This window comes from Furipterus horrens, unplaced genomic scaffold (assembly GCF_987537825.1).
Source record: "Furipterus horrens unplaced genomic scaffold, mFurHor1.1.pri manual_scaffold_9, whole genome shotgun sequence".
Classification (NCBI taxonomy): domain Eukaryota; kingdom Metazoa; phylum Chordata; class Mammalia; order Chiroptera; family Furipteridae; genus Furipterus; species Furipterus horrens.
In genome coordinates, this window is record NW_028327179.1 from 70,348,595 (window position 1) to 70,364,483 (window position 15,889).

Sequence of the window (15,889 nt, forward strand, 5' to 3'; positions counted from 1 at the left end):
AGAGAGGAAATGGGAAGCAACAATGAGAGGATCAGAAACCTCTGGGACAGCTATAAAAGGCCCAACATAAGAATCATTGGTTTGCCAGAGAGTGAGGAAGATGAACTAGAACTTGAAAAATTGAGTGAAAATATAATAAAGGAGAACTTCCCAGACTTGGGGAAGGGAATAGACTTGCAGGTCCAGGAAGCAAGGAGAGTTCCCAAGAGACTGGACCCAGGGAGAACCACTCCAAGACACATTATAATCAAAATGTCAAAAATTAAAGATAAAGAGAGAATCTTAAAAGCAGCAAGAGAGAAGAAAAGAATTATGTACAAAGGGGTCCCAATTAGACTATCAGCTGACTTCTCAAGGGAGACCCTACAGGCAAGAAGGGACTGGCAAGAAATATTCAAAGTAATGAAAATCCAAAACCTACAACCACGAATACTCTATCCAGCGAAACTGTCATTCAGAATAGAAGGACAGAGAAAGTATTTCCAGGACAAAATAAAACTGAAAGAGTTCATTAGATCCAAACCACTGTTATATGAGATGTTAAAGGGACTGGTTTAAAAAACAGAAGCTAGGGAGATGAAACAAAGGCAAACTAAACAGGCAACGAGAGTGGAAAAGGAACTGTGGGTACGGGAAGCATATTGGGGGGAGGTCAACAGGGAGGGGGAGTGGGGAGAGGGAGGGAGATGATATAGGAATTGGGGATCATGGTAGGAGGGAATGGAATAGACGGAGAGAGGTTGGGAGGAACTGTATGCACAACTAATGGACATAATCTAAAAGGGGGGGACAACTGGAGGGAGGGGGGCCACCGGGTGGAGAGGAGCAGAGGGAAGGGAAATTGGCACAAATGTAATATTTTAATCAATAAAACACATTAAATCTGAAAAAAAAAAGAATATTTATAAGAAAGAAACTCAAAGTTCTATTTTACTATGCCCATCTGGATGAAGAGATACTGAAATATTTGAACTGGAAAAATAAAGGCAAGGGGGGAAGAAAATTATTCTCTTATACTACCTCCTCCCTTTGTGATATGTCTGTCTCATCACAAATCACTTAGTCATTGGATTTAAAGTTAAACAGAAAAGAATTGTGGTAGGTAGCCTCTAAGATGGCCACACTGATTCCTACCTCTTAGAATTCATTCAGACCCTGTGTATTTCCCTGCCCTTGAGTGCTGGCGGGACATGGGCAGATTGCTGAATATGTCAGAAGTGCTATTACTTCCAAGATTAAAGACCTCAATTTCCCTCTTGGGTGATCTCACTCTCTGGGATCACTTGCCTTGGGAGAACCAGCTGCCTTATCACAAGACTCATTGTGTGAGAGAGCTTAAAAGTGAGCCACCCTGGCAATTGATCCTTGAGATGGTTGCAGCCCTAACTGACCCCTTATTGCAACCTTGCAAGACCCTGAGCCAGCCCACATAGGTAAGCCACTCCCATTTGCCTGACCCACAGAAACTGTGAGATGATAAATATTCGTTATTTTTAGCCCCTGAGTTTTGGGGTAATTTGTAACTAATACAGAGATTTTGCATTATAAATCTAGAAAACTAGTGATTTTTTTTTTTTAATGAACAGAAGGATATTTCAGTTTTTGCCTCATCATATTATCCTTGCTGTAGTAACAATGTACAGAATCATCTACTATATAATATAGCAAATTATTTTCAGTACTAGTGGTAAGTCTATACATTTTAAATAAAGATCTTTCAACTCTGAGATTTAATTTGTTTATTTATATGTGGTTGTTTCTTTTAAAACATTTTTCTCTTGCTATAACATTGGAAAAAACGTATTTTGCATCAGGACGCTGGATTTTCCCTGACTCACACACCATTGTTTTGAAGGTGTGTGTGTGTGTGTGTGTGTGAATTAATCACCTCAGGACCTTCAATGTTAGTGCAGTTGGTGTGTAGACATTCTTATTCCTTATAATCGTCTCAAATTTTTCTAGGAAGGAGGAGCTCCTGGATAGTGACAAATAGTCTTTCAGATCAAAACTTATTGTGCTAGAGATGAGGAATATTACTCATTTAAATTATTACCTATGTTCAGAGTCTCATTTTGGATAAAAAGACACAGTGACTTTGTAGTTAAGAGCTCAGAATTTGAAGTTAGAAAGCCAAGATTGAAACTTCAGCTTTGCCCCTTGCTAACTGGCAATGTTGCACAAATTACTTAATCTACCAAGTCTCAGTTTCCTTATTTGTGAAATAGGGATGTTGACCCTTTCCCATAGACTATGTTGTTTGAGAAATAAATGAGATGATGTATGTACTGTTCCTGGCCGGTAGTAATATCTTATCAAATGGTGGTTGAGGTATTTTTACTACCACCTGCATCATCACAACCACCAATGCTCATTAAGAAAAAGCACAATCAGAAGTGCTTCAAGATATCCTACCAAACTAAAATTAATTATTGTTTACTATAAAAAAACACCAGGATCTACCGCTGATCTTTGTCAACCATATTACCATATTGATTGAAGTTGTATGGATGTCTTAGGTAATCTGCTACAACCTGATTACATCTCACACTGCAGTATAAATAAATTGCCTTTGTGATGGTCCCTGTGTCACTGTACTGCCTTAAGAAATGTAGAGGCAGATTTGGTGGGAGTCATTTTTTTCATTTGTTAAAGTTCCAGAAATACCCAGTACCTCCAGATTAGAATTTATTATAAACTATTGAGGCTGAAAGATCACTGTTTTCTTTTCTTTCAAAACAGAATAGTTGATGTGATTATTTACTAGTGTATGTGAGCAAAAAGATGCCCATTTGGCTCACAGTGAATTTGATGATATAGAGTCATATAGGGCTCTGGTTTCGTACTTCTTGCACTGAAAAGTTGAAGGAATGTGGAAATGAAACCTAGAATCTGCTTTTGTTTTCCTTTGCTTCTGAATAAGTGATATTGACAACTAAAGGCCTTTAATTGATTATTCCATTCATGAGCTGTAATCCTTTGGTCCTAAATTAAAAAATCTATTTCTATATTTAAAAAAAACTAATTTACTGAGACTTCTGGCCAAGATGGAGGCGTAGACAGACAGGCTGTGTCTCCCTCCACAACTAAGAAGGAATACAACTACCTCAAAACTAGAAACAACCAGAAGTTCCAGAAAATCAAACTGCATGGAAGTCCAGCAAACAAAGATATAAAGAAGAAATATTCATCCAGACAGGTAGGAGGGGTGGAGCAGGGGCGGAGAGGATATGGTGTGGTGGTGGCAGCAGTGGCAGGCTGGCAGAAAGTGCAGTCACACGTTTTAAAAAGTCAGGAGGGACACCTGGGGAGCGATCTCAGCTCCTCACCGGACCTCAAAGCCCACAGTCCCAGCATCGGGGAGAATCAAGCCTCATTGCTTCTGATGGTGCAAACCAGTGGGGGTTGGGGTGGAGGCAGAAACTGCCGGTCTCAGCAGAGTCCGCTTGTTTAAAGGGCCCCCACGGTCTTAGAATGTCCACAGACCCACCCACTCTGGAAATGACATCGAGGGCAGCAGCTAGAGGGGCGCCAGTCTGGTGCGGAAGTGGGAGAGGTGCCTCCAAAAGGGGAAAGTGCTGGGCAGACTGCATTGTTCCCTCTCGGACCCCTCCCCCACATACAGCACCACAACGTGGTGAAACAGGTCGCCATGTACTGATGAATCCTTAAGGCTTCGCCCCTTACAACGTAACAGGAGTGACAGCTCTACCTGGGACGCAGAGGCAAACAAACACAGGAGCCTGTCAGAATGAGGAGACAGAGAAGTATGGCCCAAAAAGGGAAACAGATCAAGTTCCAGTGGGAGAACTAAGCAACGAGGAGATAGCCAACCTAACAGATGAGGAGATAGACAAGCTAACAAATGCAGAATTCCAAACACTGGTGATAAAGATGCTCACAGGCTTGACAGATATGCTTGAGTATGGCAAACGCATAAGAGAAGAAATGAAGGCTATGCTAAGTGAAATGAAGAAAATCCACACCAAACAAATGGTGAAGGGAAGGAAACCAGGGTTCAAATCATTGATTTGGAACATAAGGAAGAAAAACAGTCAACCAGTGCAGCTTGAGGAAGCAAGAATCGAAAACAATAAGGAAAACTTCCCAAATTTTGCGAAGGAGATGGACATACAGGTCCGGGAAACACGGAGGATCTCATGCGAGATGGACCCAGAGGGGACCACACCAGGATGCATCATGACTGAGATGCCAAAAGTGAAAGATAAAGACAGAGTCCTGGGGGCAGCAAGAGAGAGGTGGAGAGTTGCCTACAGTGGGGTGCCTATAGGACTTTCAGCTGATTTCTCAGAGGACACTTTGCAGGCAGGAAGGGACTTGCAAGCAGTATTCAATGTGATGAAAAGCAGCCTACAACCGAGATTACTCTGTCCAGCAAAGCTACCATTTGGAATGGAAGGGCAGATGAAGTGCTTCCCAAACAAGAAAAAGCTAAAGGAGTTCATCATCACCAAGCCATTACTATATGAAATGTCAAAGAGACTTACTTAAGAAGAAGAAGATCAAAACTATGAACACTAAAATGACAACAAACTCACAACTATCAACAACTGAATCTAAGTAATAAAAACAAGATCCAACTAAGCAAACCAGAATAGGAACAGAATCATAGGTATGGGCATCATTTGGAAGGTTATCAGCTGGGAGGGGAGAAGAGGAGAAATGGGAAAATGGTGCAGGGACTAAGAAACATAATCAGTTGGTACAAAATAGACAGGGGTATGTTAATAATATAGGAAAGGGTGAAGCCAAAGAACTTATATGCACGACTCATGGACATGAACTAAGGGGGGTGGGATTGCTGGCGGGAACGAGGGTACTGGGCAGAAGGGAGCAAAGGGGAAACAATTGGAACTACTGTAAGAACATAATCAAGAAAATATATGTACTTAAATAAAATTTAAAAAACTAATTTACTAAATATTTGTCTAACCCAGGGTCTTTCCATGTTCATGACCTGTGTTTAGGCACTGGTAGTTAAGAATGGTCATTTGCAATGAGGTCACCTTAGGCAAGCTAAAAAGTCTCTGCTGAAATTTCTTCAGCTGTATGAAAATGCATGTAATAATTAATACCTCAGACTCTCATAGGACTGTTATGAGGGTAAAATTTGAGGATCCATATAAAAACTTAAGAATTATGCCTGGCAATTTAAATGCTCGATAAATAAAACTGTTTTGCATATGTAGCACAGGAGCCCAGCTCCAGGCAGGTTTACTTTGTATTCATCAAGACCAAAAAATGACGGTGGTGCATTTGGAGAGGGAATTCATACCAATTTCTTCTTGCAGCAGTGGGTGAGAACAACAATTAAATCTGCCTTTCAGTCTAGTCTTGCGGAAGTGGGTGAGGACAGGAGCCAAAGGATCATCCACCTTCAGTTTCGCAGCAGTAGGCGAGGATCTGCTTTCAGACTCATGGCAGCAGGCCATGACCAGGGACAAAGCATCCATGCCACCTGAACAGCAGGGGCTCATATATATACATGGAGTGAACAAAGGTGGCATGCATCTGACCTGAGCTGTGTAATACTCAGAAAGAATTCTCTTAGATAAGAGTGACCTAAGAAAATGAAAATACATGCACATGGAGGTGTGGATCCTGGCTATGGTCACCCTAACACGACAGCATATTTGAAAGTTGCTTAAGAGAGTAGATCCTAAAAGTTCTCATCACAAGAAAAAAAAGTTATTTTAAATCTAATGTGATAGATGTTAACTAGACTTATTGTGGTGCTCATTTCTCAATGTATACAAATATTGAATCATCATATTGTATATCTTAAGCTAATCTAATACTGTACGTCAATTTAAAGAAAGAAAAAAATAAATATTTGCTGCTGCTATTATAATCATTACCATCACTGCCAGAGCCTTTTTGTGTGTTGGGGGAAAAGGGTGCATTGAGGTAAAGGTGTTTTATGTGAAAGATCAGTTGTAATTAAAACAGTAATAAGTAAAACTGTCCTTATTTCTGTAAATCTCAGGCTCTATGGCAGGCATCAGGAATTCAAAAAGGAACAAAAAACTCAGTCTAATAGTGTAAACTGATGTGTAAACAGCCATAGTTAAAAAGAACTAAATAACAAAATTTGTATGAAGACCAAATAAGAATTCAGAAGAACATATCAGAGCATAGATGAAGAAAGGTATCACAGAGTAACTGACTTTCGAACTGGGCCTATGGAGAGTAGTATTTTGCCAGATGGAGGACAGAGGGAGTGAGATCCAGGTAAAGTGTAAAGCTCCCCTAGAAGCAGAGCGCATCTGGAGGGGAATTGTGAGGAAGTGGGTGGTGGGAGCGAGGGTGGTGCCAGGTTGAAAAGGCCCTTCACTGCCATGCTAAGACATATGAAGTTCACTGAACTCATTAAAATACCTAACAAGGGATTATTATCATCATCTTTAGGTTTTATTAAAATATTATGGGAGCAACAGCATGACTTTATACAAAAGGAACAGTTAGGAGATAGTGGTCCTGGAGTGGAGATGAAATAACCAATTGTGTCATCTTTAGAGAAGAGATCAGCAAAATGGGAGCATAGTTAGCATGGCTACACAGCCCCAGACTTGTCCTTCATTCTTCCTTTCATGTATTTCAGACTTGAGGAAGGGAAAGATAGGGAATTTTGTTCTCATAAACAAAGTAAAAGATACAGCAATTTTATTAGAATGATTAATAGGAGCTCTTAATCAAAATAGTTTTTATTCTCACCCAAGAAAGTTGGCAAGTTAAAAACAAGTTGAAAGGTTCCTGTTTTTATATTTAAGTCTGATTTTCTATGTAGCTTCCCTTTTTTTGGTATCGTAAGTCTCAGTAGAGGTTGGAAAGAGGCAATAAAATAAAAATCTAAAACAACTTGAAACCTTGAATCAGAGATTAATCAAAATATATTGATTCATGAGAGGAGATTTCACAGATTTCACTAGGTCTCTAAGAGAGCTATGTGCTGAAAGGAATTATTTATTTAGAAATGTAGTTCCATAGTCCAGAATATTCATTTGTGCTCTTTAAGAGTATAATAAAATTAGTATGTGAATATGTTACATAAATATGTGTATGTATACATACATACATGGTAAGTAGATAAACCTGTACATGTACACACAGACAGATTGTATATTTCATATACTCTACTTTGACCAGCTTCATTCTAAGGTGATTAAAGAGGTCCTGGTAATGCTAGCTTTTTTAGTAATGATATATGATTCCTTGCTCCATAAGGAAATTTGGTTATGAAAACAGCATGGTCAGATGATCTCACCCAGAATACTGCATAATATCTTCCAGATCCAAATCATCTCCAAATCAACTTGGACCATGTTTGAAAAACTATATGTTCTTTTTCTTTAAAGTATCTGATATGCAAGGCCCTTTTCTAGGTCAGTACAGTCACCTAAAATGTTGCCAGTGTATCTTGTTGCCTGAAATTATGAATATGGGGATACTGGTTACATTCCACTTATTACTCTAAAATAAGCAGAGGATAAGAAGATGTTTGGAGGCACAGATTATGTGGATAGAAGTTCAGTATCTGGAGCCTATAGTTAAGGATATTTAAAAACTTTTATTTTTTTGTGACTAGTGTTTCAGGATAAATACGGTCATTTTTTATATTTTTAAAGGACCTTGATAGGTAGCCCCAAAATCTTACTGTAGTTTTTTCTAATATAGTCAGTCCAAAAGATGTGTTTTCTTAGATACTGAAAAAGAAAAATTAATCTCTCATATCCTTGTATTGATGCTGGCCAGAATGTGTTACTAAAATTAAATGACGTAGACAGCTTTGGGAATTGTGTGCTTATGAAAAACATGTGCTTTTAGGCACCAAGTGTTGACTCTGCAGGGAATACCATATCACATTTGCTGTTGAAATAATTACATGCAACAGAAATGAGTCTTTTTCCTCAGAACTTAAATTTTTTGTTTCCAAACTAAGTTTAGACAATTCTGACTTATAAAGAGTCCATAATATAATCGCTTTCTTGAATAATTATTTTCTACTGAGTGTTTAAAATATGGAGCAAATGACCATGTTGAGTAACAAACTAAGTTGTAGTTACTTTGGAACAGGATTTGCAGTCATAATTATAGAATTAAGAGGTGTCTTGGTGTTGATATAGCTGATTCATAATTATCTAGATGAAGCCCAGAGAAGAAAAAAATGACTTCCGAAGTCACTGAACTTGGCAGTGACACCCTGGGGCCAGATCCCAGTTTTCCTGACTCTTCCAGTGATTCTTCTACATTTTCACAGTTCTCTGTTGTGTTAGTTCTCTAGTATATATAACCATGTAATTTTTAAAATTGAGACATAATTAACTTATTGCTATGTAATTCTTGATCATGGCACTTTCCAGTCAGAAGCTTTCTGGGCTCCCCTTCCTCTGCCAGCCCCGCCCACATACCTTCTCTGTTCTTACCCCCTCACTAAGAATTCTCTAGTCCAGACACCTTTGCAGAACTAACCTGCAAGGTACAGCTGTCCAAGAGGAACAGTCATTGTTCTTGAGGAAAGGAGAAAGAACCTGACTGGGGGGTATGGTTTATGTTGCTGGTAAAGAGGGAGGACGTATAGTGAGAAGAATTCTGAGTCCTGGGCTTGAGGGAACCCTGAACACAAAGTGAAGGAGGGTGGAAAATTGGCTGAACTCTTGGGTCTGATGAGGTTTCAGATCTTGAACTGAAACTAGGAAAAGTTAGGGAATTCCAACTCCTGTGAACCTCTGCTCCATAAGGACTGGTAATCAACCTTGACAAACTGCCTGGGGAAGCTCTGGCTCTGAAATACATTTTATTATAGAGTAGAATTTGTATGCTTTCATTTATCTGATATATGTTTGACTTGTGAAGGGGAGAATAGCAGATGCCTAGATGCCTACATTGGGGTGGGACCAGAAACAAGAAATTTGCCTCACGCTAGTAGAGATATATCTACTCTGGTGCAGTTCTAGCATATAAATTGGATTTAACAGATTAGAGAATGTAATCGTCGTCGGCAGCCGTCCGTCTCGAGAGACGATGGTGTAGCTTCTTAAGAGTCTATCTGCACCGCCGAGAATGGCTGTGCAGTCCGACTCGGGAGTGACACGGTATCTGTCTCCTCCCGTGTTGAATCGACATCTTGCGATGAAGCTACAGAGCCTGGGCAGGGTGATATGGAGGGTCTGCTGTTGCCCATGCAGCAGACCCCCCCTCTCTTCGCAGCTGAAGGATCCAAGGGAAAGACGGAGTCAATACAGCTTGGCTTCAGGTGTGCCGCAGGAGTTGCCGGTGTTGACTACAACGTCAAACCGCCTTAGGGACTCCGGCTCCGGATTTTCTGTCGGGGTTTACTCCCCTAGCCTTTCCCCTGAAGAGGTATGCCGCAAGGCAGCAGAGGTTTTTTGGAGTCAGAGTTTTCCTTCTCTGATGTGCCCTGACTGGAAGATCGAACCAGCGACACTTAGCTCGCAGGCCGACGCTCAATCCACTGAGCCAAACCAGCCAGGGTAAGAGAATGTAATAGCACTCGATTATAATCAGCCTGAAACATGCAATCCATTAAGTGGAGAAAACACATCTTTGGTGTTGGAATGACATTGTGCTTTTTATCCTAACAGGTTGCTAAAAAGGATAAGGATATGGAAGAAATATCTTCCCAGTAATGTGACATTATTTAGAGATCCTCGGTGCTGAGTGTCAGTTAGTTTTAAGTTTATAGCTATAATTTGTAGTTATAAAATAATTTCCATAGCCCTTGCCGGTGTGGCTTGGTTGGAGCATTGCCCGTGACCGAAGGTGGCCAAAGGGTTGAAGTTTCAGTTCCTGGCCAGGACAAATACCTAGGTTATGGGTTCAATCCCCCGTCTGGTTGTGTGCAGGAGGCAACCAATTACTGCTTCTCTCTCTCACATCGACATTTCTTTCTCCCTTCTTCTGTCCCTTCCTCTCTCTCTAAAAGCAATGAAAAAATTGTTCTTGAGTAAGGATAAGATGATGATGGTGGTGATGATGATGATTTCTCTAAGTGAAACTCCCCAAGGAAAATAAGTTCATTGCCAGTCTGTAACTCTCTTTAGTCAGTTTAGTTGCTAACAATGGTTTTGAAAATGAGGTGTCTTTTTTTGTTTGGGTGTTTATTTTTAATTAGAACTGTTTCCGTTTGGGTTATCACAAGAGAGTGTATTATATTGCCATGACCTCATTCCACTCTCTTTCATTTATTTGTTCTCTCTCTGGGATATTTACAGAGTCTCCTTACTCCTTATGTCTGAGCATGTGCAGAATAAGAAACATAGGGAGGTCTACTTTTTTAGGTGGTTCCACAAACTGTGCTGGAGGGAGCCTATATAAAGATTAAGTTAGCCTTCCAGGCAAGTCAGTAGGTGGAAGAACACTGGAACAGTGCTTTCTGAGCTTTCCAGGGCAGGCTATAGAGAGCCATTTTCTCAAATTACTGCTTTTCTCAGCCAGGTCTTTTAGTCCCCCTGAGGGTCCTCCCTCTGCGGTTTGGGTAGCAAAGATGAGAGGGGTTCTTGTCCTCCCACACTCAGCCCCATTGCCTGGCTTTTTTTCTAGTACTTCCTCCTTGCCAGTCTCATCCTCTCTCTGGGAATATATTTTCCTCTGTTAAACCTGATGGATCAAGACATGGTGCCAGATATTTGCCACTACAAGACTAACCTAGTCATCTTTCAACTGCTCTAAGATGTCTGTGGCTCTTCCCATGTCTTCAGCCACAGGCCTTTCCATATGGTGTCCCCTTTGTCTTGAATGTGCTGTCTCCTCTTTGCTGACTGAGATGCTACCCATCCTTTTGATTACCATTCAAGTATCACTTGTTCAAAAGAGCTTTCTCAACCTCATGACAGATTCAGATCTTACCTTTATAAAGTTCTCTGAAAGTCTTCTACATTTAGAGGTATTGCATGAAACTTTGGGGGCTTGCAATCCTGTTCCTTGTAGCCGAAGTGAGCAGCAGAGGGAATCTCTTTGGAACACTGAAGACTGCAGCTCAGTGGAACATGAGTCAGACGCTGAGTTTTAGGTTAGCTTGCTGTAGACTAGCTGTGTGACAAGTCTGAATTTTAGCTTCCTTGTCTCTTATACCAGGGGGATGCCTAGGCTTGTCCAGCACTCAGAACATGTGGGGCACTTTATAAAAGCAGATGTTCATGGAATATTATCAGTTTTAATAACTAATGAATAATTTGATAACTGTTTTAAGAAGATAAAAAGCAGGTAGGAAAGAAACAACCTGTTCCTTTTCAAGGCTGACTTTGTAAATCAACAGAGAGCTACTGAGGCCATAGAGTAAAGTGCTGACTCCTTGAGGTTTTAGTGATATTAGCTGAGCTTCCAAGCTTCATTCAGAAATAAAAGAACACAGTGATATTGTTTCAGTAGGTTTGTAATATTTTATTAAGCCCAACATTGCTCAGACCAGAGGATTCAGCTTTAAAAGCAGGCAGGAATTTGTTTAGGTGGTGATTTAATTTAGAGGCGCGGAAGCACACTTAGCCCCAGTTATTATCTAAGCCAGTAAATCTTTGTTTTAGGATTTAAACATATTTTTACACGTATAAGTTTGTATGTATGTTCTGTTTCACAAGACAAAATATATTTCTTACTGTGAATTACACATAAGAGAGTTTAAAAGCAGTTGATTTAAGTGGAGTTATGTGATTCAGCCTTAATAATATAATCTTAGTTTTCATTTGGTATTGGAGTTTTTAGGAACACAGTATGAAGCAGATTCATATAGCAGGTGAATCCAGGATTGTTAACTCTCCTGAATGGAAAACTAGAAAGGGCTTGAAAAAGAATACACCTTTTTAGATTTGCTGTTCATTTTACTATGGGTATTGTAATGGAGAAAACTCTTTAATTATGTGCCTTACAAAAGACTAGAAACCTCAAATAGCAATCACTCTCTGGTTTTTGCTTAGCCCATTTTATTTCTGTATTGTGAATGTGATTGATCATCAGTGACAAGGAAACAATTTGATTCCTCAAAAAAAAAAAAAAAAGTGTATTCTAGTGTTAAAGTTAAATATATGATTCAGAGAATTATAATTGTTTTTTAAAATTGGTAATGTAGACATGGCAAAAGTAATGAAGTTTAGTTAATGTTGGATGGATTTTTATCACCTTTAAAAAGCATGCCAAGATAGTCTGACTTAAAATAACATGGTTCGCCTAAGCGGTTGAGTGGACCAGTTGGTTTTGAATATACCCTTTGTTATGGTAAGAGGATGTGGTGGTTTTCTTCAGGAAAAAAAAAAAAAAAAAGGAAGGGCTTTCTGTTTATTAATTGAATTATTAAATTATAGGGCGTGGTCAGGCTGATCTTTTAAGGAACAAGTTATAATGTGGTTTTGAATGCTTAGTTACAAATACAACTTGGTAAAGTTACAAAAGGGTGCCATTGAAAAAAATATATGTTAATTGTCTGTCTTGAAGTATTACTCCAGGCCGTAGCAGATAATGAATTTTTCAGTAGTCACTGATGTGATATTTAAAACACAAAATAAGCTAATTTTTTTTGCCAATGTGCTAATGCAAAGCCAATTGAGCTTTTTTTACCATGTCAATAGTTGTGTAAAAGAGCTTATATTGCCTTCTTATGTCCTTCCCTCATGTCTTCTTTCCCACCTCAGGTCATGTATCAGTAAGTTCTTAAGAATTATTATTTAATATGGTAAATAAAAATTGTTTTGCTATAAAAACAGCAATAGTAACCCCTTACCCCCACCCAGACATAAAAGCACAGGCTTCAGAGTTGCTTATCTCTAAAGTGGAGAATAATGTCTACTTTTTAAGCATTTTATGAGGTTATCAGATTTGTGCTTATCTCAATTCCATGGCATTCAATATGTTTGTTGTTATTATTATATTTATCACAATATAAAATAATATTTTTATTGTAATGCCTAAAATCTTCTACGCATTTCTTATTTGCTCCAAAATATGTCATTTGGAGCCAGCCTTACTTTCTAAGCTCCCTGTACCTATTGTACACAGGGCATATATATAGTGACCAAAGATATCAATTCATGAGTTTTTGCAAATTACAATATCTGTAGTCTTCTATATAGTTTTATTCTGATGCTTTTATTTTTATGAAAAAAAGAAATAAGAATACAAAATATGTATGCATGTGGAGTCACCATATACATACCTGGGTGTCATCGTGAACAGTGTGATACTCAAAAGATTTGTTTGAAAGTTTTGTAAACAGGAGTGGTAAGTGGAATTAAACCTGCAATTCATTTAATTTTTTAGAGATTTCAAACATATAATAATAAATATATTGTTTTCTTTTTAACAGATGGGCTTAGGTCATGAGCAAGGATTTGGAGCCTCCTGTTTAAAATGCAAAGAAAAATGTGAAGGCTTTGAACTGCACTTCTGGAGGTAATATTTTGAAAACTATCACATTAGGAATTTCTGCTATTTGGCACTGCTTCCTCAGAGAGTTCAAATCTCTTACAAGTTCTCTAACCTGGTTGCTAAACTGCAGATATGTTACATTCTTTTCTAAGAAATAAATAAAAAATAAAGCTATTCTGTTTTTCTGTCATTAAGTTTGAGCTAACTGGGCTATAGTAATTACATTTGGAATTTTTGATTTGTTTACTGTCCTTCAGATTTCCTATGAGTATAGAATACTGAGTATGTCTCTTTTTTTGAATGACAGATAAGTTTATGGTAATCTCCCAGGACTGTTTATTAATTATTAATCTTTTAATAATTATTCATAACTTTGCACATCTTGTCTGTATATTTGCAATAAGCAATAACTATGAATAGTGAAATGAGCATTCAGGTGCAGATTATCAGGAAACTTGAATCTGAGTCTCTTCAAAATTTTCAGCTACAAATTTACTGCTGAAAAACTTTGAAACACTTGTATTTATAATAATAATAAAATAACAATTCAAAGCCAGTATCTTATTTGAATCATGTTGATATATGGAGAACAAATGTTATTAGATCAAAAATATGAATTTTGTATAGATTTTATTTGCATGTTTTTAAAAGTAATATTGTATATTATATAAAACTAAAATTGTATTTAAAATCTGTTCTAACCTAATCAATGCGGTTTATCAGTGGCAGTCAAGACTGTAATGGTAGTCCATAAGTCTGTTCAAATTAGAATCAGCACATTATTGTTAAAAGGAAAAAATAAATATAATCGATTGTACATAATTAGGATGGCAGCTGCCTGTCAGAATGAATCTCTCCTGAGAACCACTTATGTACAGACTGTGTCTATAGGAAACTGTATAGAGTAAAAGATTTCATCAGCTATTGAGGCTGTGTACAGGATAAGTTAAAGAAGAATGTGGAAACATAAAATTGGGATGTTAGGCTCTTTTAAAAGCTAACTTATTTAGTAAGTTTTAGGAAACAAAGGCAGTTGTTTCGGATAGTGAAGGCAACAGAAATTTCAGCCCTCCCAGAAATGAAGAAGATACAGTTCTCTGTTTGTAGTGAGCTAAAATTTTCCAGGGAGTTTTTAAATTATAAGTTTTTAATAGCTGTACCCTTTTCAAGGGACGTAGCGGTTGGGCAATGTTTGGCATGTTTTAGAAAAATAAAGTCACTAGACACAAAGTAGTTTTCATGAATTAGTATATTTCAGCTCCTAATCTGCATACCAGTCTGTTGTATTGTGTCTTTGTGGAGAGCTGCACTGCCCTCTGCTGGTCATAGTTCTTACTTTACAATCTTTTAAAATTATTATTACTATATTTTATTGTTTATGCTATTACAGTTTTCCCCAATTTTCCCCCCTTTGCCCACCTCTACCCAGGTCCCCCCTCAGCAATTCCCATACTGTTGTCTGTGTCTGTGAATCATGCATACATGTTCTTTGGCTCATCCCTTCACCTTTCATCCAGTGCTCCTTCCCCCTTCTTTCCCTATAGCTGTCAGTCTGTTCCATGTATTTATGCCTCTGTTTCTACAATCTTAAAATAGTCTTTTTAGTTCTGCTATACAGTTGTCAAAAACTACTATGAGATTTTTAAACCTCATTCCTAAGTGACAGCATCTTTTCTTCAAGCCAGAGGTTAGTTTATAGTAATTTTTGTTTGTTCTATATTATTTTTCTATTGCAGGTCACTATAATCTGATATCATGAGATAAAAGTATGTCAGACAAGAGTAGATCTCTGTGGCATGAAAATCACTTAAAATTTTATTTTTTCCACACAGAATCATAAACTTGACTAGGTATAGTCAGAAAATATGTTAAGAGCCATGAAGAACGATGTCTTTGGCATGACCTCCAATCTAGCTTCGGCCCCTCCACATACTAGCACTGTCTTCTTCCTAGCAGGAGTCCAGACACATTTTTCTCAAAATCCTTGATAATTCCCTGACTCTTCTGCCACAACTGGAAGGCTTTGAGGGCAGTGTCTTTGACCTTCAGATGAGCCATTTTCAGTAGTCTTTGAAGTAAAATATTCTAGGCTGGTTGTCCTGAGTGTATTGAAGATTTCAGGTCCAGTCTAGGGCCATACAACTGCTGTGATTAAAGTGGGCATGGGGTCCCAGGACACTGCCCTCTTATCTCCTTCTCCATCTTTTGGATGACCCTTGACTTTTAGGACCGTTGGAGCTTCGTGAGGCACTATATGAAAGTCAGAGCTAAATTATTCTCCACCTTTTATCAGTCTGTCCTTCCATACAGTTACAAGAATAGTCTTTTGAAACTGGATACTATTATATACTTTCCAGCAGCTTCAGAATCTTTGGTGCTATCCCGCTGCATTTGATCCTTTAGTCAAAGTCTTTGGCCTTTGATGTTAAACCTCAGTGACTAGCCTCAGCTTGCTTTTCTCGCCTCCTCTCTCATTTCCCTTCCAATCGCCTTGTGC

General features: G+C 38.5%; 1 protein-coding gene across 2 annotated transcripts in view; it reads left to right on the forward strand.

Annotated features, from left to right (window-relative positions):
- Positions 1-15,889, forward strand: part of TES (testin LIM domain protein) — a 57,941-nt gene that overhangs the window by 14,262 nt on the left and 27,790 nt on the right. For both annotated transcript variants that reach the window (XM_090287392.1, XM_090287393.1), the window contains exon 2: positions 13,331-13,416. In XM_090287392.1, the coding sequence (XP_090143518.1) occupies positions 13,331-13,416 (86 nt within the window). The remainder of the gene's footprint in view (positions 1-13,330; positions 13,417-15,889) is intronic.